A 27,974-nucleotide genomic window follows, 5' to 3' on the forward strand; every position below is an offset into this window, starting at 1 on the left:
TCTTTTCTCTTCCTCTTCCCTTTTGCATCACTTTGAACCACCATTATTTTGATTTTGGCCTCCCTTCTTCCACTGTTAGCCATCACCATTCTACCTAAACATCACCACTTCATCACCCATCCTCCTCTTCTTTTCTTTTTTTTTGTTCCACTGCTGCCCTTAGCGCCACCCCCTACCACTGCGACAACCACTGCACACCACTGCACAACTCCTCTCTTTTCTTATTTTTCTCTTTTCTCCTTTCTCCTATTTTAAGTAGTGATCAAACCCATATTCTTTTCTTCTCCTCCGTTGAACTGTCACCTCCATCACCGGACCATCGCGGATAATTGTGTTTCCTCCTATTTTCTTCATCATTTTTCAACCTAATAATTTTTTTTAGTAAATAAAATTATGCACTATTTATTTCACTTAGTGATGCGGTCGTTGAAAGCACCAAAAATATCCTATCCCTAATAAATAATGAAAAAGAATAGTAAAAGGGAAGTAAGGTCAAATCCTCAGGGACTGAACTTGTAAAATATCTTGTTCCGTGAAATCCCAAGCAGAGTCTTGCCCAAGACAACCTGCGTTCCTGAAAAAAAAAAGAAAAACAATAGCAGAATTAAATTATTGGATCTAGAAACGAAAAATGAAATAAAAACAGAATTAAGAATATTGAATTGAAAATTCGAGAAATTAAAAATAGAGTTAAGAGAAAGAAAATTCTTATAGGATATTCCAGCCTCCAGTTGTCTCGTTCCGCCTTGGGTTCAATCCTCGGCTTTTAGATTATCCTTCCCAAACCGAATAAGCCAGTTATAGTGGAAGAGGACGCCTACGACCACCAACTCCAAAGATTTAGACTTACAATTTAGTGGAACCTGACTCTAGCCAACAATTGCATCTGTGGGATCGTCTTATGCTAGATCAACGCTTCTCAATGGCGAATCCCACGCCATTTTGTCTCTTGGGCTCGCCAACCTCTGACGCAGAAAGCTAACGAACCGACTGTGCAACCTTCCCAAAACATACAAAGTGGTCGTCTTTGCATACGTTGAAAAACTTACTTCTTAAGGGACTTGGACGGAAGCGTCAGCCCCGTAGTGCGGAGAAACGATGAATACTCAGCGAGGAGGCTAAGTACGGATTCTAAGCCTCATAAACCCTTTTGGGGATTTTTGACAACTTTCAGCTAGATGGGTTTAGTGGCTCATGGTTGTGGTAGAAAAGAAAATAAATAAAATAAAAATAAAGATTTTATTGAAAGGAAATATGAAAAGAACAAAAGCCTAGACTTTTGGGGAGAGAGTGTTTACAGAAAAAGAAAGATGATATTCCTTTTTGAGTCACTTCACCCCCTATTTATAGTGCTAGGAGAGATATTCTAATCCTACTTAAATTCCTAAAAGATAAATACATTTAATTGAAGATAAATAAAGATAAAATAAAATCTTAAAAATAATCTTTAATAATTATCTCAATATTAATTATCTTAATATAATTAAAATAGAGTTTAATAGAATAAAATCTCTTCTTTTTGCATTTCAACCCTTATGTCCTCCATGCTTGCACTTTTGGCACCAACTTTTCCTTGTGTCGCACATTGGCCCATTTTATCTCTAAATTCACGCTTTTGGCCCTTAATTTCACTTTTGCCTCAAATTTAGTCCTTATGAGATAAAAGATCATAAATAGCTCAAATTAGCAGGATAATACTCAGAATAAATACATAATTAATACATAAAAATACGTTATTCTAGAGTGTTATCAAATCCCCCCTACTTAGCCCATGCTTGCCCTCAAGTATGGTTCTTATCGACTGTGAAAGTTAAATTCTGCCATAAAAGAAATACCACTTTCAAAGTTTTATAGAAATCAGTCAAAAATGCACATGAAAAATAAAGAAAACCTTAAGCTTGCTTTAAGTAAAATAGAAAAAGTTTTCCAATTAATACACACAAAAATTAGAATCGACTTGAATTATTTAATGAAAATTAGGTAAATTACCAAACCTACCAAGACACCCTATTTGTTTCCTCCTTTAGTCCCCAAATTATTTTTTTTCTTTTTTCCTTTTTTTTTTCCTTTAGGAATATACTGAACCTTTTGACACGAAGAGAGATGACAGCCAAGCACCCCACCCCGGTTACTCAGCCCAGCAGACTCCTAATTTATTATAATTTTTTCTTAAGAACATATCAAACATTTTGACGCGAAGAGAGATGACAGCCAAGCACCCCACCCCGGTTACTCAGCCCAATATGTTCTTGAAGATTAATTCCGGTTAGCGGAGTTTTATCTAACACGTCACACAACCTTTTGATGCGAAATAGGATGACAACCCAAGCACCCTACCCCGGTTACTCAGTCAATCACATTTTTAAGCTGCACTCATAACCACGGAAATATTAAACGACATTAATAATAATAACTTTTTTTATGAGGACTTTAGAGGAAAATAATAATAATCAAGTTTCGAAAATAAGTTTCAGTAATTACCTTAATAGTCATTAACATATTTTAGCATGCAACATATTAAGTGTCCACTTTGTATTTAAACTTGATCAATTTTACGAAAAGCAAGATAAAGTTAACTTTATGAATCACAATTATTTTTAGTCTAATAAAAATAAAACAGTGGAGATGGCATCAATTATGAAAAAATTCGTAATTTTCTCAGAAAATAAGAATCATGCTTGTAGGTCAAACAGTAGGCAACTCTTGGTAAAATATTGGGCTTGAAAAAAAAAGCAGAAGGTTCCAAATAAATATGGACAGAATAAAGCCTCAAGCAGCAACACCAGCCAAAAATAATCACAACAACAGCAACACTAACCAAAATCACAGCAGAAAATTATAGTAATAACGAAGAGTACCTCCCCCTACTGAAAGCACATTGTCCTCAATGTGGACGAAAAGAAATAAATAGGTAAAAAAAGTTTAGAAAAACTCCCCGTGTGATCACAAATGATGGCAATGAGCTTGGTCAGTTGCTGGCCAAAGGTTTCAAGTCAGGCCTCAATGCGCTTTAAGTGTTGCTTAACGATTTGCTTCATTTTTTTTAAGCAAAAGAAGAAAAAATGATTAATATCCAAATAAGTAATAAAAATAAAGAAAATAAAGTAAAGAAAAATAATAATAAATAATAATAAATAAAAATAAAAATTGGGTTGCCTCCCAACAAGCGCTTGTTTAACGTCATTAGCTCGACGCCGTTATTGGTTCTATGGTGGTTCCAAATGAATTTCCTCAACCGTGTGCGCTTGAAAATTCTCATAAAATGGCTTCAATCGCTGGCCATTGACTACGAGCTGCTTTCCAGATTCCTCACTCTCTATTTCAACCGCTCCATGTGTGAACACTTTAATAACAATGAATGGTCCTTGCCATCGTGATCGAAGCTTACCTGGGAATAACTTTAACACAGAGTTATAAAGTAAAACTTTTTGTCCTACCAAAAAATGCTTCTGAGCAATTCTCTTATCGTGAAACAACTTTGTCTTGTCTTTATAAATGTGAGCATTTTCGTAGGCCTCATTACGAATTTCTTTTAATTCTTGGATGTCTAATTTCCTTGCCTTTCCTGCAGGTTAAACTCCATGTTACACTGTCGAATGACCCAATACGCTTTATGTTCTAATTCGACTGGAAGGTGGCAGGCTTTACCAAAAACAAGTTGATACGAGGTCATACCAATCGGTCCCTTATACGCAGTCCTATAGGCCCAAAGTGCATCATTTAGCCGAAGGCTCCAATCCTTTCGGTTAGGACGAACTGTTTTTTCCAAAATAGTCTTGATTTCCCTATTTGAGACCTCGGCTTGACCGTTCGTTTGGGGATGGTAAGCCGTAGCTATACGGTGGTAGACTCCATATTTTGCCAACAATGCCTCCATGACCTTATTACAAAAGTGGGTGCCACGATCACTGATTAAGGCTCGAGGTGCCAAACCTGGAAAAAATAGTTTGTTTTAAAAACTCCATAGCAGTTTTGGCATTATCATTATGAGTAGGCTTTGCTTCTATCCACTTAGAAACATAGTCTACTGCAAGAATTATGTATACATTGCTAAATGAAGAAATAAATGGGCCCATGAAATCGATACCCCATACATCAAAGACTTCGCATACATGAATTGGGGAAAGGGGCATTTGATTTCGTTTAGTGATGTTACCTGCATGTTGGCACCTATCGCAAGACTTACAGAAGTTATATGCGTCTCAAAAAATTGTGGGCCAATATAGCCCACATTCTAACACCTTATGAGTGGTCCGCTTAAGGCCAAAGTGACTTCCGCAAGCTTCAGCATGACAAAAATTAAGGATAGAGGTTACCTCAGTTTCTGGAACACATCTTCGTATTATCTGGTCTGAACAGTGTTTCCACAACTATGGGTCATCCCAAATGTAATATCGAGCGTTGCGTCTAAGCTTTTCCCTCACGGAACGTGCTAACTCAGTGGGTAATGATCTTGTGGCTAGAAAGTTTACTATATCTGCATACCATGGGAGACGTACCTCGGTCGAGAATAGGCTCTCATCAGGGAATTCTTCCTTAATAGGGATGTCGTCAAAAGGTACTTTTATTCTGCTTAAGTGGTCAGCCACTAAATTCTCGCATCCTCTTTTGTCTCGAACCTCAATGTCAAATTCTTGGAGCAGCAAAATCCACCTAATGAGCCTCGGTTTTGCTTCTTTCTTCGCGATCAAATACCTGAAAGCTGCATGATCAGAAAAAATAATCACTTTAGTTCCCAATAAATAAGGTCGAAATTTATCTAAAGCAAATACAACGGCTAAAAGTTCTTTTTCCGTAGTGGTGTAGTTGCTCTGCGCAGCATCTAGGGTTTTCGAGGCATAACATATGACATGTGGTTCTTTGTCTATCCTTTGCCCCAACACGGCTCCTACACTGCGCTTGCTGGCGTCGCACATAATTTCAAATGGGTATTTCCAATCTAGTGGTTGTACTATAGGAGCGGAGACTAACTTTTGCTTGAGTGTATCAAATGCCTCCTTACATTTTGGGCCAAACTCAAATTTCTTATCCTTCTGCAACAACTCATACAGTGGTTCAGCTACCTTCGAGAAGTTTTTTATGAAGCGCCTGTAAAACCCTGCATGGCCAAGAAAAGAACGAATTTCCCTCACAGTGGAGGGATAATGCAAAGAATTTATAACATCAATTTTGGCCTTATCGACCTCAATTCCATTAGATGAAACAACATGACCTAGAATTAAACCCTTGTCTACCATAAAATGAAACTTTTCATAATTCAAGACAAGATTAAATTCTATACACCTACTCAAAATTATCGTTAGGTTTTTAAGGCATTCATCAAAACAACTCCCATATACAGTAAAATCATTCATAAAAACTTTGATAATTTTTTCCACATATTCAGAAAATATACTCATCATACATCTTTAGAAGGTGGCTGGCGCATTGCAAAGACCGAATGGCATCCTTCTATATGCAAATGTACCGAATGGGCATGTAAAAGTGGTCTTTTCTTGGTCCTCCGGTGCGATTGGAATTTGAAAGAAACCTGAGTATCCATCAAGACAACAAAAATGAGTTTTTTCAGCTAATCTTTCAAGCATTTGATCTATAAAAGGAAGAGGGAAATGATCTTTTCTAGTGTATGAATTCAACTTCTTGTAATCAATGCAAACGCGCCACCCATTTTGTACTCGGGTAGGTACCAAGTCACCTTCAGCATTTTTCTTTACTGTCACACCTGTTTTCTTGGGCACGACTTGAACCGGACTTGCCCACCTACTGTCAAAAATAGGGTAAATTACGTCAGTGTCTAAAAGCTTAATTGTTTTCTTTTTTACTACCTCCATCATATTCGAATTTAGCCGTCTTTGCGCCTCTCGCCTCGGCTTCATGTCTTCCTCCAAGTAGATCATGTGTGTGCATGTCAAAGGGCTTATCCCTTTTAAGTCGGTAATGGTCTAGCCAATCGCCTCCTTATGACTTTTTAGTATATGAGCCAAACTTTCCTCTTCATGTGTGGAGAGTCTATTGGAGATTATGACTGGTAGGGTATTACCCTTCCCCAAAAATGCATATTTCAGATGCTCAGGAAGTGGTTTCAACTCCAACGCTGGTGCCTGTATAACAGAAGGTAATAGTTTAGTATTTGGAGATAATAACTCATTAACAAATTCAATTTCATCAAGTTCAGAATCATCTCCATAAATTGACTCATAATTTTCCTCCACCAAATAGTCAATTATGTCGATACGATTTACACTCAAGATTTCGCTTGGATGGCTAATGGCGTCGTAGACATTAAATTTTACAATCTCCCCATCAAACTCCATCGTAAGAGTTCCACTTCAAACATCAATTTTAGTACTAGCTGTACTAAGGAACGGTCAACCCAGTAGGAGATCTGAAGATCCAGGAGTGATATCTTCCTTCATTTTGATCACATAAAAATCTGTAGGGAAAATAAGCTCGTTAACTTTTACCAGAACATCCTCGAAGACTCCTTCTGGGTGCACAACAGTCCTATCCGCCAATTGAATGATAACATCTGTTTTTGTCAAAAAACTCGCATTAAGTGATTCATAAATAGAATATGGCATTACATTTATAGAAGCCCCTAGATCACACATAGCCTTCTTAATTCCCAGATGGCCTATTTTGCATGGTATTGCAAACATGTCCCTATCTTTGCATTTTGCCGGCATTTTTTGTTGTAACACTGCGGATACATTCTCACCAACATTCACCCTTTCATTACCTGTCAATTTTCGCTTGTTAGTGCAAAGCTCTTTAAGAAATTTAGCATACCGTGGTATTTGCTTGATGGCGTCCAACAACAGAATATTGATCTCGACATTCCTAAATGTTTCAAGAATTTCCTTGTCCTCTTTACCTCTTTGACACTGATTGAATCGTTCTGGAAATGGAGGTTGAATTTTAGGCAATGGAGGCTTCAGTCGGACCTGTTCGTCTTTCTCGGGTTTTTCCTGGGCGATTTCTTGGGCAAGATTCCTATCAGGAATCGATTCCAGTACCTTTCCACTTCGCAACATCACTGTATTTACATTTTGTCTAGGGTTTGGTTCTGTTTGTGACGGCAGCTTCCCTTGAGAGGTCAATTTCTCGATCGATGTGGTCAACTCTCTTATGGACGCCTCGGTTTTCTGTTGGAAATCCTTCGTCTCTTTTTGGAAATTAAGAGTTTGCTGTTGAAAATCAAGAACATTAGCTGCTAACTTATTGACCATGGTTTCTAGAAAATTACCTAAACCTTGTGGCTGTTGCGGAAACCGATTTTGGTATGGCTGGTTATTTCGTGGATTGGCCCCATAGCTTAAGTTAGGATGGTCCCTCCATCCTGGGTTGTAGGTATTAGCGTAGGGGTCGTACTGCCTTTGTGGTGGCCCAGGGAAATTTCCAACAGCATCCAGATGGGCCGTGGTATCATCATACAAACTAGGACATGCATCAGTTGCGTGATCAGGTGTAGCACATATTCTGCATAATCGAGCTGTCTTCGCTTTTTCTGCAATAAGAGAATTCATCATATTAGTAAGTCTATCAACTTTATCCTCTAAGGTTGAATTACTTAGCTGGTGAACCCTTCTAGGGAGTTCAGTATTGGCTCGGAACTGCTGAGAATTTGCAGCCATCGTGGAGATCAAGTCTCTCGCTTGTTGGGGAGTCATGTTGACCAATGCTCCTCCACTAGCAGCGTCTACCATATTCATCTCCATGGGCTTCAAACCTTCGTAAAAGTATTGGAGGAGAGATTGCTCTGTTATACCATGTTGTGGACAGCTTGCATACAACTTTTTAAATCGCTCCCAATAATCGTAAAGGGACTCAGCTTCTTTTTATCTTATTCAAACGATTTCTCTTCTTAGCTCAGCTGCCCGAGATGCTGGAAAAAACCTATTCAGAAACAAACGAGATAGATCAACCCAAGTTGTAATAGATCCAGTGGGTAGATAAAATAACCATTCCTTAGCAGAATCTGCTAGGGAGAAAGGGAAAGCACGCAATTTAATTTGATCCTCAGTTACCCCCTGAGGTTTCATGCTAAGACAAACCATATGAAATTCTTTCAGATGCTTGTGGGGATTTTCATTTTGCAACCCACGATAAGTTGGCAGTAATTGGATTAAACCTGACTTCAACTCAAAATCAGTATCAATAGTAGGAAACACGATGCACAATGGCGGTTGTTCTGTCGGAGCTTCGGCCAGTTACCGAATCGTTTGAGCCATTGGTTGGTGTGCTTGATTCGGGTTTACGTTAACCCTAGCGTTAAGCACTACTTCTGGTGAGTCGACTTCTACTTTTTCGCTTTCAAGTGTTCGAGTAGGGTTTTCGTTAACCCTAGACTCAGCTTCGTCGTCGACTTCGATTTCTAGCGGTGGGTTACTTTGAGTTCCAACCACCGCTGACTGCTTTTTCCGTAACTTTGTCTCTTTGCGATTGGCTCTAGTAGTCTTCTCAATTTCTGAATCGAACGCAAGAGTACCTGGAGCAGATCTGGTCATAAGAAGCAAAAAAACAAGATTAGTACGTTGCCAATCCCCGGCAACGGCGCCAAAATTTGATGCGGTCGTTGAAAGCACCAAAAATATCCTATCCCTAATAAATAATGAAAAAGAATAGTAAAAGGGAAGTAGGGTCAAATCCTCAGGGACTGGACTTGCAAAATATCTTGTTCCGTGAAATCCCAAGCAGAGTCTTGCCCAAGACAACCTGCGTTCCTGAAAAAAAAAGAAAAACAATAGCAGAATTAAATTATTGGATCTAGAAACGAAAAATAAAATAAAAACAGAATTAAGAATATTGAATTGAAAATTCGAGAAATTAAAAATAGAGTTAAGAGAAGGAAAATTCTTATGGGAGATTCCAGCCTCCAGTTGTCTCGTTCCGCCTTGGGTTCAATCCTCGGCTTTTAGATGATCCTTCCCAAACCGAATAAGCCACTTATAGTGGAAGAGGACGTCTACGACCACCAGCTCCAAGGATTTAGACTTACAATTTAGTGGAACCTAACTCTAGCCAACAATCGCTTCTGTGGGATCGTATTATGCTAGATCAACGCTTCTCAATGGCGAATCCCATGCCATTTTGTCTCTTGGGCTCGCCAACCTCTGACGCAGTAAGCTAACGAACCGACTGTGCAACCTCCCAAAACATACAAAGCAGTCGTCTTTGCATACGTTGAAAAACTTACTTCTTAAGGGACTTGGACGGAAGCGTCAGCCCCGTAGTGCGGAGAAACGATGAGTACTCAACGAGGAGGCTAAGTACGGATTCTAAGCCTCATGAACCCTTTTGGGGATTTTTGACAACTTTTAGCTAGATGGGTTTAATGGCTCATGGTTGTGGTAGAAAAGAAAATAAATAAAATAAAAATAAAGATTTTATTGAAAGGAAATATGAAGAAAACAAAAGCCTAAACTTTTGGGGAGAGAGTGTTTACAGAAAAAGAAAGATGATATCCCTTTTTGAGTCACTTCACCCCCTATTTATAGTGCTAGGAGAGATATTCTAATCCTACTTAAATTCCTAAAAGATAAATACATTTAATTGAAGATAAATAAAGATAAAATAAAATCCTAAAAATAATCTTTAATAATTATCTCAATATTAATTATCTTAATATAATTAAAATAGAGTTTAATAGAATAAAATCTCTTCTTTTTGCATTTCAACCCTTATGTCCTCCATGCTTGCACTTTTGGCACAAACTTTTCCTTGTGTCCCACATTGGCCCATTTTATCTCTAAATTCATGCTTTTGGCCCTTAATTTCACTTTTGCCTCAAATTTAATCCCTATGAGATAAAAGATCATAAATAGCTCAAATTAGCAGGATAATACTCAGAATAAATACATAAATAATACATAAAAATACGCTATTCTAGAGTGTTATCACTTAGTTTCTTAAATTCTAAGTCTTTATTTCGTAAACTTACTCTTAACCAACCACCTCTTTAGATTGTTCAATTTTCCCGGATCAAAATCAAGACGATCCACAGATCTCTCCTTTTTGACCGATATAGAGGTCGATCGACATAACATATAAAATCGTCAAACTCGTAAAAGGAATCATGATTCTTAATTCATAAGGGTTATCCATTGGAAATATCTAAGTGTAGGCATCTTAGGGAGTTGTAACACATCGGATCTACAATCAGGTGTGGGTTCTACATTAATTAAAAAAATGAAAATATGTTTCATGTTGTTAAAAATTTATTAGTATCACTAAATGGTGTTTATCAAGAATACTCTATGTATTCGAAAAGAGGAATAAAAATCTATCAAATTGGAATATCTAAGTAAGTGAAACTAAACCGTTGCTTTTGTGATTTGTATGATCGTAATTATTATTATTGATATAAAATGTATGAAAATATCATTCTCATGTTAAGTGATATTATGGCATATGTGAGTTTCGCATAATTTATAAAATGTGAAATATTAATATATATGTATATATATTGTGTAAATATGTGATTAGCATGTGAAGCATGCCTATGTAATTTTAAGTGATGAGCGATATAATGAGCATGCCTTACATGCCAAAGTGAAAAAATTGATTTTTAAAGTGAAAAAGTGATTTTTGGTCATATCACATGCATAAGGTGAGATATGTGAAATGAGGAAGAAGTGGAAGTTTATTTGCAAAAGTGGTGACTTGTCCACAATATTATAAAGTGGCAGTTTATCTGCAAAAGTGGTGACTTGTCCATAATTTTATTAAGTGGCAGTTCATCTACAAAAGTGGTGGTTTGTCCATAATATTATTAAATGGCAGTTTATCTGCATTACTGTGACACTGTTCACAAATTGGAGTGTTTGGATGGACAAGTTTTGGGGAACTCGATTGTGTTGTGTAGCGGTGATAGGTAAGATGTTTTAAATAAAATTGCATAAATGTTTTATAAAACAACATCGCCATAACCATGTGCATAAAGTGAAATATTTACTTGATTGATGATTATGTGTTCATTTACATTTATTTGTTAAAAGACCCACAATGGATTTTAAAAGCTCACCCCTTTTAGTGTTATAACCTTTTAAGAAATACTCGGACATAGGGCTTGGATTCAATATTCGGTGGAGCCTCTCGGATGGTTTATTTTATGGATTTTTAATAATGGTTTTTTAAACTATGTGGTTTTTGTTTGTTGACTTTGGACTTTGGACTTTGGACACTTCTTTTATTTTGGGTTGTTGGTTATTTTATAACTTAGAATTGCTATGCATGCATGAAGATTTTATGCGACTTTAAGTATTTTAAAATATGGAGTTTATTTAAACTATTTACGATTTTACGTGGTTAAAACAAATTTATATTTCTAAGTAGTTTAATGAAAGTCCGTTGCAAAACATTTTTACCCAAAACCTTTTTAATAAATTATTATAATAAAAAACCTTTATTTTCAAATAACTTAAAATGGCATTATAATATAATGTCGTACTTTACTTTCAAAAGATTATATTTTTAATAAGTATTTTTTTTAAAAAACAAAATCATTAAATATTCAAAATTTTAAGTTTTCACAAAACACCTCAACCCTAGTCAATTTCAAAATGTAAATAATTTCAAGCGTTGTTAATGTAACTTCTGAGATTCGGTCATAACGTCTAGGCCGGGTTTGGGGTGTTATAGAAAGAATTAAGTACTAAAGTTGTTTTGATTGATCTTTAAAATTGATGAGCTCTCTACTTCTTGTAGGACCTTTGAAAAATGGTATTTATACCCTCTAATACATTTCCAACCGTTGGAGTTGTTGTGAAAGTTAATAGAGTCGTTGGGGATGAAAATACCATATAATTAAATTCACCTGTAGCAAAAGGTATCGATACTTTTTTTGTGAGTATTGATACTGTTAGCATTTAATGCCTGATTCAGTGACCGTTGAAATTAGTTTACAACGATACCAACAATAAATTATCGATACATGGTAAAAGGTATTGATAATTTTTGTAAAGGTATCGATACTTTTTGTGTAAATTGAAAATAGAATGTCAAATTAGTATCGATTTTAGAATGGGTAGCGATATCTTGAAAATTATTGATACTTGGTCAAAAAGCATCGATACTTTTTGGCTTGGAGCAATACTGACTTGTTTAAAAACAATTTTAACATGATTGAAAATTTTTAGCTCAATTGAAATCATTTTAACTTGATTTTATCAATTTTTCCAATTTTGTTCAACTTTAACTTTTATTCAAAAACACTTTAATTTGTTATATCAAAAGATATTATTAAATAAAGCTTGGTTTAACATTTTAACTTAGCCACACATCACAAGTCAGTTGTTGTTGTTGTTGTTTTGTCTATCTCTTCTTCTCATGTACAAACAAAAAGAAAATTGAACAAAAATTATTTTATGAATTTTTTCTTCTAGTTTTCTTTTCAATATTGAGACTGAAACTAAAAGAGGATGTGGATCTGCATGATCAGATAGCTAGCGCTATCTTGGCAAAGTGGATCTCAACCTTACAAAGGTTTTCTAAATTTCTAGTGTGGGTTACCATTAAAGGTCGGACATGTGGACATCAGTTGGTTTTCGACAATTGAGCTCAGTATTCTTATGAAAATAGAGAAATAAGTAAATGAGGATGGTGACCACCCTTGTTTCAGGTGTTATTCTTCTATTGTATTTTGTGTTTCATAATGTGATAAAATCGTTCAAATTTATCCTTGATAGGATATGATTTGTTTTATGTTTCATGTTTCCACTGCATTTAATTTGATTCTTGTTTCAATTTTATTTGTTGGCTATAATTAGGTTTCATGATTTTATCTCATTGAGTTTTTCCTAATAAGATTTTAATGAGACACATTTTCGTTGATGAACGTCCAAAAGAGCTGTTGTAAACCCATTGTTAAATGGATGTCCATATAACTCTCAAAACTCTCTAAGAACTTATTCTCTTGTAACCCCTAAAGATTTGATAAGGTTCATTAAGTTTCTTATTTATGTATTTGTAACATATGGTGATTGAGACCCTATAAATAGAGGGTATATATAAGCTTATTGCATTCTAAGTAAAAGATGAATTATACTTTCACTTTTTGTCTAATCTTCGCTCTTGTTCGTACTATAATTCCTCTAATTTCATAATAATATATAAAGTTGAAGCAACACCTTATATTTTGCTTTAAAGCGTGTTTGCTGCAGATAATCTTATATTCCTAGAGCTAATGTAAGATCTTGGAATAACATTTTCCGTTTGGATTCGAAGATTATCTTAAGCCAATAATCCTAAATTCCTAACGTTTTAGAATATGATAATCTCAATAACACATTTTCCTCAAGTAATCTTATATTACCTTGATAATGTGAAATTTTGTACTATTTTACCTTTTTTATTGACTTTTATCAAATTTACTTTAACAAAAACAAAATAATAATGAAAGTAACATTTATATTGAAATCATTAATGAATTTCTTAAAAATCAAATGAATTAAAAAAGTAATGTAGCTACCATCCAATTAAAAAAAGAACACATCAGTGGAGTTCTATAACTGGAATTATTTTTCGGCGATGAGTGATTCTGAAAATTTGTCTGGTGATCGGGTTGGGGCCGAAAATGATACCAATGGGGATCGTAATACCAAAAAAGTCAGGTTTAAGGATGTGGGAAAGGATTCCACAAAAAACATACTGGTAGATATACATCTAGTGAGTGGTGTTTCATGGAACGATAAACTTTTGGGAGGGAGAGGTTCGAGACCCTCTGATGGTGCTACTGATATGGATCTTGAAATTGAAGATGGCGACATTCTTCGATCCATATTTAATGGTATCCCCACTCTTGATTTTTCGGAGCGGTTAAAAAAAATCCTGGTAAAAGACATGGAATCGACTGTTGTCGTCAAGTTGCTAGGATGCAATATTGGGTATGGGGTCTTACATAATCGGATCTCCAACCTTTGGAGACCTTCTCAACCCTTTCGTCTGATGGACGTGGAAAACGGGTACTATCTTATCTGATTCTAGAATAGAGTAGATTATGATATGGCTCTAACTCAAGGTACTTGGATAGTGTTTGGGCACTATCTCACAGTCCAGCCATGGACGGTAGATTTTGACGCTCTAAGACCTTTTCCAAGCACGATTTTGGCTTGGATCCGCTTTTCGGGACTGCAGGGATTTTTGTACAAAAAAAGTGTTAAAGGAGATCGGAAACTTGGTGGGAACAGTGGCAAAAGTAGACATAAAAACAAATAGTGGAGTAAGAGGGCAATTCTCCAGAATGGCAGTGTTTGTAGATCTGGAAAAACCGCTTACCTCGTAAGTGTTGATCAATGGCAGAATTCAATGAGTGGAGTTTGAAGCTCTACCCATGGTATGTTTTTCCTGCGATAAATATGGCCATTTTAATATGTTTGTTCTTCCTTTTTGACAGATCAGAGTACTCGCGGTAGAAAAGAGGACTCGACCGAAGTGATGTACAATGAATCAACTCAAGCAAGGACGGGAGGTCCTTGGATGGTAGTTGAGCGCAAATATAGGTGAAATCAATCTGGAAAATAGAATCAACATGCAAGATATTCGGAGGAAAATTCAATTGGAACCAAACTTACGGCGTTATCCTCTCTGGAAGATCAACCGGTGGGATTGTTGGCTGATATTTCGGACTTGGAAGGAACGAAGTTTAAGTAGGTATAGTTTACTAAGAAGGGTAAATTACACTAACAATCACTCAACTTTGAGGTAACTAACAAAACAGTCACTTAGGTTTCATTTCAATCAGTCAATTTTAGAAAAATAACAAAACAGTTACTAACGTTATTTAAAAGTGACAAATTAGTCACTCATTAACATTTTCTGTCATAGGCTTAACGAGATAGATGACGTGGCCAATTAACTAGCTGATGTGGTCAGATAATTTGCCACGTTAGACGAGTAGTCAAAGAGTCAAAGAAGAAAAGAAAAGATGATTGGTCCTTCTCTGTGTCTTTTTTCTTTTTCTTTGCATCTTTCTCTTCATCTTTTTCTCTCTCAACCTCTTTTTCTATCTGCTTCTTTTATTTTTTTTCTTGTTCTTCTCTCCTTTCTCTTCATATTCTTTCTCCCTCAACCTCATCTTTTACCATCTCTTGAATTTGGGTCTTTTTCTTTCAATCCAAATGGGTTATTGCTAAACAAAAACCAAAAGGTCAAACCCATAACAGAACAGTGGCTACAAATTAGGAGCCACAACAACAGTTGCTGAACAACCCCAAGCCACCCGCATCCCTAAAAAACCAAGCACTCAAGCACCATGGAAGCCAATGGTTCCAATCAAACATGAACAAACTATAGGATTCAAAGAAAAAGAAAGGACCAATAATTGGTAAATACAAATTTCAAAGCATTAGATGACATAACATGGTACTAATTTAGATTTCAATTTCCATAGGAACAAGTAAAATAGGTCCATAATACAAAAATCCAAATGGATATTCAAATGAAGAATGAACTCAACATTACACATTTGAAGTTCAACGGCAAACAATATAAATGGAGGTAAATAAGTAGGGGCTTGATTGTATTGCTGCACGAAACTTAGTTCATATCTATAGGGATCTCACTTTTTCTTTTGCAGCCTCTCCAGCTTTGGTCTGCAATGTGGGAAAAGTCACAAATAATAGATAAAATAATTTCAAGAAAAAACAGTTGAAAAAACAAACACCCCAATTACCTTCTTTACACCTCTGACTTTCTTAACCCTGTTTTTCCTTTTCTTCATCTATTTCTAGACTTTTCAACCTTGGCATCAAGTCCATTCTATCATCAGAAGAAAAAAACTTCAAAATCAATGCACAGACTGCATATGTGCATTAGCACATGCACTCAACTTGTGCAGCGGAGGGCGTTGGCCATGGAGGTGTCGGTGCTGTAGAAGCGTAGTCGTCTTTGAGTTCCTGAATTTTGACCATTGGCAATCGCTGATACGAAGCTCCTTTCATTTTCTCTTCTTCTTCTTCTTCTTCTTCTTCTTATTCTTATTCTTCTTCTTCTCTTCTTCTTCTATTGCCCAGGGCTCTTAAATGGGTTTAAGGTTAAAAAGGACTGTTAAAATAATAGCTAATTCACCGTTAAATGCCATGTCATTTTTTCATTACGTCTGTAACGGGAAATGGTTAAAAGGATTGTTTTGTTATTTTTTCAAAGTTGAGTGACTGAAATAAAACTAGGTGACTGTTTTGTCAACTACCCCAAAGTTGAGTGACTGTTTGTGTAATTTACCCTATTAAGAAAATCAAGAATAATAGGCTAGATGTTGGGTTAGTGGTGGAAAAGAATAAAGAAAAAAAAGTGGTGGGCCATGGTATTATGAAGGGCTTGTGGTGGAAAGGAAAAAAATAAATAAGTGGTGGGCGAATGCATTAATGAAGTGCATATGGTGGAAAAGAATAATGATGAAATAGTGGTGGGCGAAGGCATTAATGAAGGGCCTGTTGAACGGTCAAATGGGTTGCTAAGAAATGAAATTGGGTTAAATGGGTTATTAAGAAATGAAATTGGGCAAGATCCTTCATGTTTGATTTCAAGGTGCGCCCGAGATAGCCCACCTTTGGGGGAACATTTGGGTCCAAATCGTCAGAAGGCCAATGCCCATTTACAGTAGAATCGGTTTTAGAAAAATTTAGGGATAAGGAATAGACGGTATTGGTGGGCCCCGTTTTAAAAAATAAGAAAACCATCATTCTTTGCACTTCAATCCCACCTTCGAAGGACAATTGGAATCGGTGGTGAATTTAAATTCAAATTTTTTGGATTCCAAACGACACTCAGTAGTAACTTTCAAAGAGAATTTAGAGCCTAATTCGAACCCACAATAGGTGAATAAAAAAGGAAGTGGGCGTAATGGAAGATCTTTAAATAAAATGATTCGTGGATGTGCGGAACGTTTTAAACTTGTTGGAAATTCACAAGTCTCTCTCTCAGAAGCCATGAATTCTATGGCAAAGCTTATCGGTGAGCAAGTTGAAATTCTTTCTGATAAGACTGACGTCAAACACGGGGGTGAATATAATAAAGAGCATAGGCCAGATTTGGTTAGCCTATTAGAAATGAGGGTTAGTGGAGAAAAAGCAGATTCGATAAAAGCAGATTCGATTATCGCAAGGCTTAGTTTTCTGTTTTCTCATCGAGTAGAGGCTATTGGGTTTTTGGGAGGTATCTGGATTGGATGGAAAGAATCAGTTTTTGTGGAGGCACTTAAAAATCATTCCCAATTTGTTTTAGTGAAAGTTTCTGATAACTACTCCAAGCAGCACTTCCTGGTCGCCTTTGTTTATGGTAGCCCTAATACAGAGATATCTTTGGGAGGCTTTACGAAGAACTATTCCAATTGATTGGACTCCATGGATGGCGATAGGTGACTTTAACGCCATTATTTCCTCTAATGAAAAGAGAGGCAGACGGATTTTAGGGAAAAGCTATCCTTTTTTTTGGTGAGTTTATGGATGCAGGCCAATTGCAAGACTTGGAATTTCGAGGTTCATAGTTCACTTGGCAAAGAGGGGGGATTATGTAGTGTTTAAACAGGGCCATCTGCAATAACGTTTGGTACTCTAAGTATCCAAATTCTATGGTCGCTCATTGACCGCTACTCAAATCTGATCATAGGCCTTTAAAATTGTCTCTGATGTCTGATCACTATGCCCTCAAAGGACGTCCATTCAGATTCTTAGAAAGTTGGACTGTGCACCTAGGTTTTTTGGATTTTGTTAAGGAAAATTAGAGAGTCTCTAGTAATATGTCGATGGTGCATTCTGAGTTTACAGAACAGGTTAAAAGGTGGAATAAAGATGTGTATGGTCATATTTTTACTCGTAAGAAGCTTCTGACTAGGAAGCTTAAAAGCATTAAGATCGAGCGGGATAGAAGGGAATCTTCTTATCTTAATCAGGTTGAGATGGAAGTGGGAGAGGAATTGGAAAATGTATTACACCATGAGGAGGTTCTTTGGCGTCAGAAGGCACAATGTGATTGGTTGGTTTTAGGGACCGACATACAAAATTTTTCCACACGTGTACGCTAAGGAGGAAGAAACAAAATAAAATTACCGCCTTAAAAAATGATTTGGGTGATTGGATTATGGATAAGGATCAACTGAAGACTGAAGCGGTCAATTTTTATAATACTTTATATGGTGAGCACCCTAGCCCGATGAGAGGTCTACCTCCTAATTCTTTTCCTCGCCTCAATGACGAGTATTTTAATCTCCTTAATAGACCAGTCTCTGATGAGGAAATCAAAGATGCTTTTTTTGACATGACACCTCTGAAGGCTACAAGAAGTGATGGATTTCATGCCTTATTATATCAGAGTCAGTGGGATTATGTAGGTGCCTCCGTTTGTAGATGGGTTAAGGGTGTCTTTGATGGCAAAAGCATTGATTCGGAATTGAATAACTCATTTATCGTGCTTATCCCTAAAATTTAAAATTCGAAGGGCTTCACTCACTTTCGACCTATTAGTTTATGTCCTGTCCTTTACAAACTGGTTATGAAGGTCATTGCAAATCGGTTTAAGGTGGTTTTTTCGAGAATTATAGCTCTTGAACAGACTGGTTTTGTAGTAGACGGAACATCACGGATAACATCATCACACAAGAGGTTATACACTCTATGATGAGCACGCAGAGAAACAGGAGATGGATGGCCATAAAAATTGATCTAGAGAAAGCTTATGATCGGGTACGATGGGATTTCATCGACGCATCACTTCAAGCTACGTGTATTCCTAATTTTATTCGTAATGTTATTATGTCTGCAATTTCTAGCTCTACTATGCAGGTTTTGTGGAATGAGATTCCAACTCCTAAATTCCGTCTAGTTAGGGGCATTCGCCAAGGATGTCATTTATCTCCTTATTTGTTTATCTTGTGCATGGAATGGTTGGGCCATAGAATCCGTGTTGCTATTGATGCTGGTAACTGATCCCCTATTCGATTAACTCGTAATGGTCCACCACATCTTTTTTTCGCGGATGACTTGATTCTTTTTGGCCAAGCTGAGGAACATCAAGCTCGGGTAATAAAAGACATTCTCGATGAATTCTGTGGTTACTCAGGCAGAGGATTAATATGAGGAAGACAAATATTTTTTTCTCTAGGAGGGTTGATGGCAGTGTAGGGAGGAGTATCAGTAGATTTTTTGGTTTCCAGGAGGTGAGTAACTTGGGAACGTATCTGGGTGTGCCCTTTTTCCATGAGAAGGTTACCAACAATACATTACACTTCGTGGTTGATAAGGTGCGTAATAAATTGTCTAGCTGGGATGCAAGACAACTCTCTTTAGCAGGAAGGGTGAACTTAGCTCAATCGGTTCTGCTTTCAATTCCAATTTATTTTATGCAGACGATGATGGTTCCCAAAGGCCTATGCGAAGAGATTGAACACATTGTATGGAAATTTGTTTGGGGATCTTCTAGAGGCAGTGCAAAGATAACCTTGGTAAGTTGGGATTCGGTGTGTCAACTGAAAACTCATGGTGGTCTAGGCCTAAGGTATTTGAAAGATCACGACACCTCTTTTATGATGAAGGTTGGTTTCAATGTTAAATCAAATGGTGATGCCCTTTGGGTTTGGGTTCTTCGGTCGAAGTACGGGGTTTTTAGTGGATTGCCTGAGAATTTAGCATGAGGAAGCTGCTCTTTTTTTTATGTAGATCCATTTCTAAGGTATGGCACCGTATTCACAAAAACCTTTTATGGTCTGTCAAAGATGGAAATAGTATTCAATGTTGGTGTGACCCTTGGATTCCAAACTGTGATCCTTTATTTGTACAAATTCCATCTCTTACTAACCTTAATATGGATTGTCCTCTTAGTAGTATGGTTGCAGGTAATGGATCATGAAATTTGTACCTTTTCAGACTGTGGGTCTCAAAAGAGATCATTGACAAAATTGCAAGTGTTCCACCATTGCACCCCTTTTTGAGTCCTGATAAAAATAACTTGGGGAGCTACTTCGACTGGTTCCTTTTCTCTTAGGGTTTAGGAAAAGCACTTATAGGAAGATTTGAGAATGTACATTGAATTCGAAAGATCAAATTTAGATCAGATTTGAGAGATACCTTGGAAATTTAAGTACTATAATTTTGGTTAAAACTTAATAATAAAAAATTTTCAAACTATTACCAAATCCATTTTTACAAAACATATTTTCAAAAAAAAAATCATCTAAACGCGCTAACTTCTAAAAATCTGAGAAATAGATGAAATAAAATTTGACAAAGCATATTTTCTTAATAAAAAGAAATTATGTAATTTGTATCCTCAAAATCAGCATCAATATCAAAACGTACAAGATTAAGTTGCACCTTTGACTATGACTAATAATATTTAACATACAAAGTGGGTAGTATGTAAGGAGACACTTCTTAATAAAACATATAAGCATTTTAACATTAAAAAAAAAAACTAATAAATTTTCAAATTAATATTTCGTTGTGTTTTAAAATGACGCATGAATCATTTCTTTTGTTCCTATATATGGTTATAACATTACCCATATCCAAATTATCTCGTTGTAATCATCGACAAATGAAAGAGATCTATGGTCTGAAAAAATAAACTTTAGGCTGAAGTTAAGACAATTCATCCAAGAAAAATCCAGTGTACACCTATGATACAGCTGAAAGGACTCGAGAAACAATGGATTCTATGATTTGCCACAGAATCTGAACCCAAAGATATTACAAAAATGCATCAAGGTTGAACAGCTTCTAGAAGTTTCTCATACACCTGTCTGGCAGACAAATCCTCAACCTGATGCAACAATCAAACGTTAACGTCCTTGCCTCGTCCTTGAAAATGGAGTGCAAATTATGTAAAAGTAAAACACACTATTTTGCCAGGATAGAATTTAAGGTGAAATTTTTACCAGACGGCAATGACAATTCAACACTGAGAGATCAAATTCAATAAGGGAAAGGATGTGAGATTAGCATGCATTCTAACATGAAATTACGGGCATTTGATTCAACTTACCACGAGAAGCTTTGATTTGTTATTCCATCCTCTCTGAAGAGTCATCTGGCTAAGTCTCAGTCCAAGCACCTGCGTAAAAGACACGGATGATAACTTCAACAACTTAGCTTCCCTATACTACATAATAGTCGATCTTAATTGAGTAGCTTTGGATAAATACTGAAGAAAACCTTTCCCATGAATTCCAAAAGTTCATTGTTAGCTTCACCACGGGCTGCAGGTGCAGCCACAGTAACACGTACATCATCTGCATTTACTCCTGGAAAGAATAAAAGGCCAGGAAAAAGTTATACAACCATGACTATTTCAAAATATCTTCATCCTTCATGGTTTTAATAACTAACACATAAAGCATCATTAAGGGTTACAGATAAGATGTCAAGAAAAGATGGATTTTGTCTGTAAAGGTAAAATATTTGCTTAGCTGTGATAAAGCATTTTTCAAGAATTCTAAGAGTCTTAGTCACTAATATAGTATTGTTTTTCCTTTGACCTTGTTTTAAGTTAATGGTTCCAGTGAAGGTAGCATGTCCATGGAGGTCTCAAATCCTGCCTCAGATTGTGATGCTGTGGGCTTTAATGTTTAACGGTCCAAGAAGGGGCAGTGATGGGACCAAGAAAAGGAGATCATAATGCTGGTACCATTCCCTTTGAATGCCATTATTCTAGAACCAAAAGCCGAGCTAGGAGCACTTAATGTTTTCCAAGGCTCTAGTGACAGTCAATAACAAGTAGCACTACAGAGATAGTGGTTCCAACTCCGTAAATGTTAGATAAGTTTCCAAACTCCAGAATTAGTTGTGGGCAAAATCATCCCCTTCAATCAAATCTCTGAATTGGTCACTTTTTTTTTGGTATAACCACAGGTGTCCTCATCTGTTTTATGGTCTGAGCCTAGCTTGTTCGGGCTGAGATGGTATTCAGGTAAAGCCCTCCCAAAAATGTCGACTCCAGGATTCAAACTTGGTCCAAATACATGGAGAGGAAATCATTTCCACTTCATTCAACCACTTGGTCCACTTCATTCAACCACTTGGTCTGAATTGGTCACATTAAGTGTGAAGAAAAAGGTCCCAAAACACATATATTGGAAAATTAACTAAATGATATATTAAAAAAAAGGAAAAAAGAAAATTAACAAAATGATGAGAATTTGACTTAGCTAGTAAAGTCGTAACACATTCAAGTATTACAAGAAAAAAAATTCAGGAAATATATGACTCTAAAAATATGGTGTATGTAAAGAATATAAATAGGTGATTGAAGAAGCCTATTACTTGTAATTGCTGAACGTTGTGCACGATCTTCCACCTCTATTGCCACCTGAACAAGTCCTCCCTCTAACTGGGATATGCAAGGTGGCACAGGAGCATCCTAAAACACAAAATAAAGGAAACCACAAAAAGGAAGTATTTAAGTTGTACTGATATTTATAGTAGCTGTCCCTTGCAGAAAATCAAATAGGAAATGAATTTGAGCCAAAAAAAGATGTGTGCACCAGACCTAGAGACAAGGTATTGGAAAATTCTAAATAACTAAAGGAACAAAGATGATGATGACGATGATGATGATGATGAAAAAATATTGTTTGTAATTGTACCTGAGGGTTGGTTTCTGCTGCAACTGTACTAAGGGCACCATCAACAGCATAAATGAAAGACGCAGTTTCAAGATCTTCTTCAGCCCGATAGCAAACAAATAGGCCACAACCTATACAATTCATACGGAATTGCTTCTCCAATTTCCCTTCTCCCCTAAAAGAAGTTAACAAACATAAAACATTGTGCAACTGTAGTTTAATCACTAAAAGTTAAAGCAAGCAAGCATCATAATTATGCACGTATATTATAAAAAAATAATAAACACTTACCTCTTCAAGAGAACTTTTCCCGCCTCGCTGATGTTAAGCCTAGCAAGGTGCTTTTTCTTGTCTAGCACATCTGCTTTATCAGTCTTTCGCTTGGGCATTTTCTGCAATTGGGTATCTTATAACAAATATTTTTCAGCAACAGAAAAAGCAATATGTAAATTAATCAAGCAACTAAGACATTCAATCTATAAAAGATTAATCAACCAGACCATGTCAAAATAAAGAGCTTTAGCAAGATAAAAGGAAAGCTTTCTATAGCGGTCAATTCCACTGCCATGCTTTATATATCAAGGTAGAGGTTTAGGCTGCTCCATTAGGATGCATATGATTTATTGAGTCACATACAGTCATTGAGAACGGAACTACTTGTCCATATGTAAAATCACATAAAAAGGAAATCTTTTGTAACAACGCAAATAGGAATGAAGTGGACCATTCAAGAATCTAAATTTCATTAGGCATCCTTACGGTTGCATTTATATTTAATAATGTCTTAATCATTGCAAAAAACTCACGACAAGGTTGTATCACGAACGACATTTCAAAAACCTTTTGAACCTATTGTAAACTCATACCAAAGATAACAGTTGGATAACACAATAAACTAACGGCCACCTAACTAGACCCGTAATCTCACTAATGCAAAGAGAGCAAAGATTAATAATCCTCACATAAAAACAAGGTGAAACCATTTTATTGTTCAAAAAATGTTTAATCTAGATTCGGAATAGGTACTAATGGAGCTATTAGTACAAGATTTCTTTAAAATAAAACCTAGAAATCGAATTGTAGACCTAAACAGCGAAATTAGAATATTTGGATAAGATAGAGAGAAAAGAAGAAGGGGGGAAGAGTAAACCGGTAATAAGGACGTGGGAACCGCAGTGCTTGCAATAGTAGACGAAAAGATCAGAGTCAGGTCCATCCGGTGCTGCGTCTTCGCTTGAGTATGTGTGCGTTGTTCTCTTCGGCATTTTCGCCTTTTTCTTTTTCCCTTTTCTCTATTGCTTTTTTTTTGCCAATTATATTCCGCCGGCGAAAAAGAGGAGGAGTCAACTCGCGACCTAAATCTGATAACTAAGTGATGTCGTTTAGATGACCGGATTTGTATTGCGTTATTGCGGTTTGGTTAGGAAAACGGGTAACTAAGGTATTTCGAATTTAAATTAAGTTCTGTTCGTTTCATTTAAAAACAATTTTTGAAAACTATATTAATTTTATAGTAAAATTGATTTTTTTTTACATTTGCATAATGTTACTTAAAATAATTTTTTATTGTTTCACAAATTTTTAAAATCATTTTCTAAACACAACATACAAAATATTATCTCTTTTTTATAATAAAATAATGTTTCATAATATTTAATATCATATATTTAAAAACTTAATAATAAACAATGCCTAATTAAAACTTAATTTAAATACAAAATACTAAATCTAACTGAAACAAATAATATATTTATATAACTAAAATATTCATATTTTAAACTATAATTTTTTTAAATAAAAACATTTATTATTAAATATTTATAAATTGTAATATATTTATTATTAAAATATTAATGTAAATATTTTTCAATAATATATTAAGAAATTATTAAAATAAGTTTTTATATTAAATAAGTTATTAAATTATTAAGTTATATTATTAAATATACAAAATTTAAATATATATGTTTAATAATATTCAACATTATAATATTTGATATTAATATTTTAATACTTTTAAATATTTTAAAATTAAATTAAATTTTATTTTTAATATAATAATATTATGTTTGATTCAAGTTAATTTTTATATAAAAATATAAGTATTCATAAAGGAATTCTTCTCGAAAAATACCTTATGCTTTTCAAAAGGGCAAAGTCAATTTACATGAAAATTAGTTTATTTTCCATTAAGCAAGTTGTTTTTCATGAAACAAACATAGGGAAATATAGAAAATATTTTCCCTATGTCATTTTTTGTAAAACAAATGCACCCTATTTTAATTTGAATCATAAAAATAAGGTTTTGTGATTTTTAGTGTTTAATTCTCACCATGTGAATTTAAAAAACATTAAGTTTAATTTTTTTTAAATTTTGTTATATTAACTAAATTAACTTATCAGATCAGCTCAGTCCAAAACTTATTATTCAAGTGTATATATAAGAGTGTTTTTTCGGCTATTTTACCCAAATAGCCCAAAAAATATTTTATTTACAAAAATAATCCAGATTTAAAAATAATAACGAAAATAACCTAAAATGAACAGTAAAATCGGGTTGTGGCCTGTCAATGGCCAGAACCAACTCGTATTTTGGACTCATGATTGCCTAATAATTGTGTCAGACTAAAAAAATTTAATTTTTTTGGTTTTGGCCTGCCAATGGCCGAAACCAATGTATTTTTTTAAGATTGTATAATACTGATATACAAAGAAGAAAAAATTAAAAAAATTTTGGGTGCTGGTCTGTCAATGGCCGACACCCCTGTACACAAAAAAAAATTCGATTTTTGGTCTGTCAATGGTCGGTACTAGAGTACGAGAAAAAGTAAAAAAAAAATTGGTGGTGGCCTGGCAATGGCCGGCACCACCTTTTAAATTTTTTTTTTACTTTTTTTGTGTTAGATAAGATATCAGTATACAAAAAAAGTAAAAAAAAAAATTGGTGGTGGCCTGGCAATGGCCGGCACCACCTTTTTAAAAAAATTTACTTTTTTCGTGTCAAATAAGATATCAGTATACAAAAAAGTAAAAAAAATTACTTTTTTCGTGTCAGATAAGCTATCAGTATACGAAAAAAGTAAAAAAAAAATTGGTGGTGGCCTGGCAATGGCCGGCACCACCTTTTAAAATTTTTTTTTTACTTTTTTCGTGTCAGATAAGCTATCAGTACTTCTGTACTCGGAAAGTCTCCAAGTCACGCGAATACAATTCTGCGTTCATTGTTTGTGCCCTTCGACTATTTACCGCCATGGCCTTTCGGACGACCTCTACGTACACGTGCCCGGCCTTGGTCTGCTTAGCTTGTTTCAACCCAATCTTAGGCATCAATGTCGCCAACCTATAGAATGTTGCCGAGAATACAGCAGAAATCGAGAGATGGCGTGTGCACCTCAATACAGAGTTCACCGCCTCCACGAGGTTAGTTGTCATCTGCTCATACCGATACCCTTCATCGTAACTTTGAGTCCATTGCCAGTTTTCCATACTCCCCAACCTTGTCCGGAGATTTGTTGGAAAAGATGACATCTGAGATTCAAGTGTTGCGAACCTCAGCCTGAATCTTCTTGGTTCTAACTCATAAGCTGCATATTTAATTTGACTCCACCAAATTAAAAACAAAAAATATTTGAAAAGTAATTTTTGAAATAAATACAAACAAATATTTTTACCCATGTTCACGAGCTCTTTTTTCCAATCTTTATTCTTGTAATCTTTATGAAAGTTTGTCGCGATGTGCCGGATGCAATAAACCGATCTCCATGGAACCCCCAATCGCCTTATCGCAGTAAGTAATCCTTTCGAACTATCTGATATAAGGAAAAAATATTGTCTTCTCTGACAACGTGCCTCCTCAGATTTGTGAGGAAAAACTCCCAAGACTCGAAGCACTCACGCTCCACGATGGCAAAAGCGATCGAAAGTACATTTCGATTGTCGTCTTGTGCAACAGCAATCAGGAGGATTTGCGTGTATTTGACATACAACCATGTCCCATCCACCTGCACCATTTGCTTGCAATAAGGGAAGGCCCTAACACACGGTTCAAACATCTAAAACTGTCGGTGAAAAAATCGTTTCCCCGGTTGTATCTCCCCATCAGGGCTTTTATACGGCAGTGTTTGCAAATCAGTCACTGTACCAGGCACATACTCATGCATTCCAGCTATCCACCCTTGAAGCTCGTTTTATAACACATCCCAGTCACCATACAACTGTCGCATCGCCATTTGCTTTGCCCACCATGCCTTTCAGTACGACACTTTGTACTTGAATCGAGCTTGCATATCCGCAATAAGGACCGACACTTGAATGGTGGGTGACTCTTTCACCAAAGGGATGATGTAGTTGCATATAGTTTTTGCATCTAACTTTCTATGGTCTTGCGACATATGAGCGGACGTGCATGTGTGTGGACCTTCTAGTTTCCTTATCATCCACATCTGTGTCCGCTGCATTAACGCGGCTCGGACACGCCATTTACAACCACTTGATGCTTTCCAACATTCTCCTGTGTACAAAGACTGCGTCGACTTCGTTACTTTATAATCCACACCTAACTGCAAGCTAAGTTGTTTGATAGCATGTAAACAGTCTTTTTTGTTATCAAATTGTTGCACTACAAACAACTCTTCTTCATCAAATTCATTGTCAACTAAGTGAGTCGGCACAATATTTGGGTATTTCGAGAACTCACGTGCAAGAGCCGCATCAGGATCCACGTCGCTCATGAAGGTTCCTGGATTATTTCTTATAACTATACCAGGGTCTGTGTTTCCAGATGAATGGGGGTTCGCATTTTCACCCTCTACCGGCCCTTCCTCGTCTATGTCTTCAAGGATATCATCCAAATCAGGGTCACTAAAATTATCGTTGGGGTGGGACTGGTCATCATTATCGGACCCTTCATCACAATCTTCTATGGTGGCCAACACCTCTGGATGGATCTCTAGACAATGACTCGAGTATGGGGTGTTATACGAACACCCACCAGTGTTTGGATTTTCAGGAGTTGGCGCTAACCGTACAAAACCTGACTAATCTTCCTAAGAGACGTTAAGATCAAAATCAATTCCGGAGCGCTGGCTTGTTGGAATTACCATTTGAATAGGATCCGGTTCAACTATCTCCGCGAACAACTCAACTGGACTGGGATTTTCTATTCCAAAAGGGCAATAAATTGCTATCATTGTACCTAAATCATCATCATCTTCAAGCTCCATATCTGAGAACTTTAGTGGATCAGTTGAAATCGGAAATCTGTAAAACAGTCTCGACATTTGTTTTCCGCAACGGCTTGCTATCTTTGTATTGATTTTTCGTTTGAAATCCGACAGTTGAATCTCATTCCTATTTTTTTCCGGCTTTGAAATACACATCCTTCTTCATTTGTATTTATCATTTCACCATCGAAATGAATATA

The 27,974-nt window shown here is 36.0% G+C and overlaps 3 protein-coding genes across 4 annotated transcripts; 1 reads left to right on the top strand and 2 right to left on the bottom strand.

Annotated features, from left to right (window-relative positions):
* The first annotated feature begins 16,913 nt into the window (after nt 1–16,913).
* On the top strand, nt 16,914–20,052 carry LOC121215513 (uncharacterized). The gene is made up of 3 exons (XM_041090221.1): nt 16,914–19,234; nt 19,340–19,435; nt 19,526–20,052. Exons 1-3 carry the CDS (start codon nt 19,067–19,069, stop codon nt 19,622–19,624), a joined length of 363 nt encoding a protein of 120 aa, XP_040946155.1. The 5' UTR covers nt 16,914–19,066; the 3' UTR covers nt 19,625–20,052.
* A 493-nt stretch (nt 20,053–20,545) lies between these two features.
* LOC107950188 (UPF0235 protein At5g63440) lies at nt 20,546–23,988 on the bottom strand. Of its 2 annotated transcripts, none has more exons than XM_016884985.2 (7): nt 23,703–23,988; nt 22,844–22,944; nt 22,574–22,727; nt 22,251–22,347; nt 21,144–21,232; nt 20,974–21,042; nt 20,546–20,751 (listed from the first exon to the last, which is right to left on the bottom strand). In XM_016884985.2, exons 1-7 carry the CDS (start codon nt 23,766–23,768, stop codon nt 20,692–20,694), a joined length of 636 nt encoding a protein of 211 aa, XP_016740474.2. In that variant the 5' UTR covers nt 23,769–23,988; the 3' UTR covers nt 20,546–20,691. The 2 variants fall into 2 exon arrangements, with proteins under 2 accessions (XP_016740474.2, XP_016740473.2); XM_016884984.2 differs by having other exon boundaries at nt 22,844–22,958.
* Nucleotides 23,989–26,802: 2,814 nt separating this feature from the next.
* Nucleotides 26,803–27,831, bottom strand: LOC107949947 (uncharacterized). The gene is made up of 2 exons (XM_016884703.1): nt 27,652–27,831; nt 26,803–27,588 (listed from the first exon to the last, which is right to left on the bottom strand). The coding sequence occupies exons 1-2, from the start codon at nt 27,829–27,831 to the stop codon at nt 26,803–26,805; spliced, it is 966 nt and encodes a 321-aa protein (XP_016740192.1).
* Nucleotides 27,832–27,974: the final 143 nt, after the last annotated feature.

This window comes from Gossypium hirsutum, chromosome D03 (genome assembly GCF_007990345.1).
Source record: "Gossypium hirsutum isolate 1008001.06 chromosome D03, Gossypium_hirsutum_v2.1, whole genome shotgun sequence".
Classification (NCBI taxonomy): Eukaryota; Viridiplantae; Streptophyta; class Magnoliopsida; order Malvales; family Malvaceae; genus Gossypium; species Gossypium hirsutum.

Bases quoted from the DNA above. Each gene is read 5' to 3' on its own strand.
- LOC121215513 (XM_041090221.1), top strand. From the start codon at position 19,067: ATGAGGAAGACAAATATTTTTTTCTCTAGGAGGGTTGATGGCAGTGTA. The intron at 19,235-19,339 runs GTGCGTAATAAA...TATTTTATGCAG, and splicing joins TACACTTCGTGGTTGATAAG to ACGATGATGGTTCCCAAAGG. The intron at 19,436-19,525 runs GTAAGTTGGGAT...TTTATGATGAAG, and splicing joins GCAGTGCAAAGATAACCTTG to GTTGGTTTCAATGTTAAATC.
- LOC107950188 (XM_016884984.2), bottom strand. From the start codon at position 23,817: ATGCCGAAGAGAACAACGCACACATACTCAAGCGAAGACGCAGCACCG. The intron at 22,348-22,573 runs GTACAATTACAA...TTTGTGTTTTAG, and splicing joins CAGCAGAAACCAACCCTCAG to GATGCTCCTGTGCCACCTTG. The intron at 21,043-21,143 runs GTTTTCTTCAGT...TCTTTTACGCAG, and splicing joins TTTTGGAATTCATGGGAAAG to GTGCTTGGACTGAGACTTAG.
- LOC107949947 (XM_016884703.1), bottom strand. From the start codon at position 27,831: ATGTCGAGACTGTTTTACAGATTTCCGATTTCAACTGATCCACTAAAG. The intron at 27,589-27,651 runs GTAATTCCAACA...TAGGAAGATTAG, and splicing joins AACCGGATCCTATTCAAATG to TCAGGTTTTGTACGGTTAGC.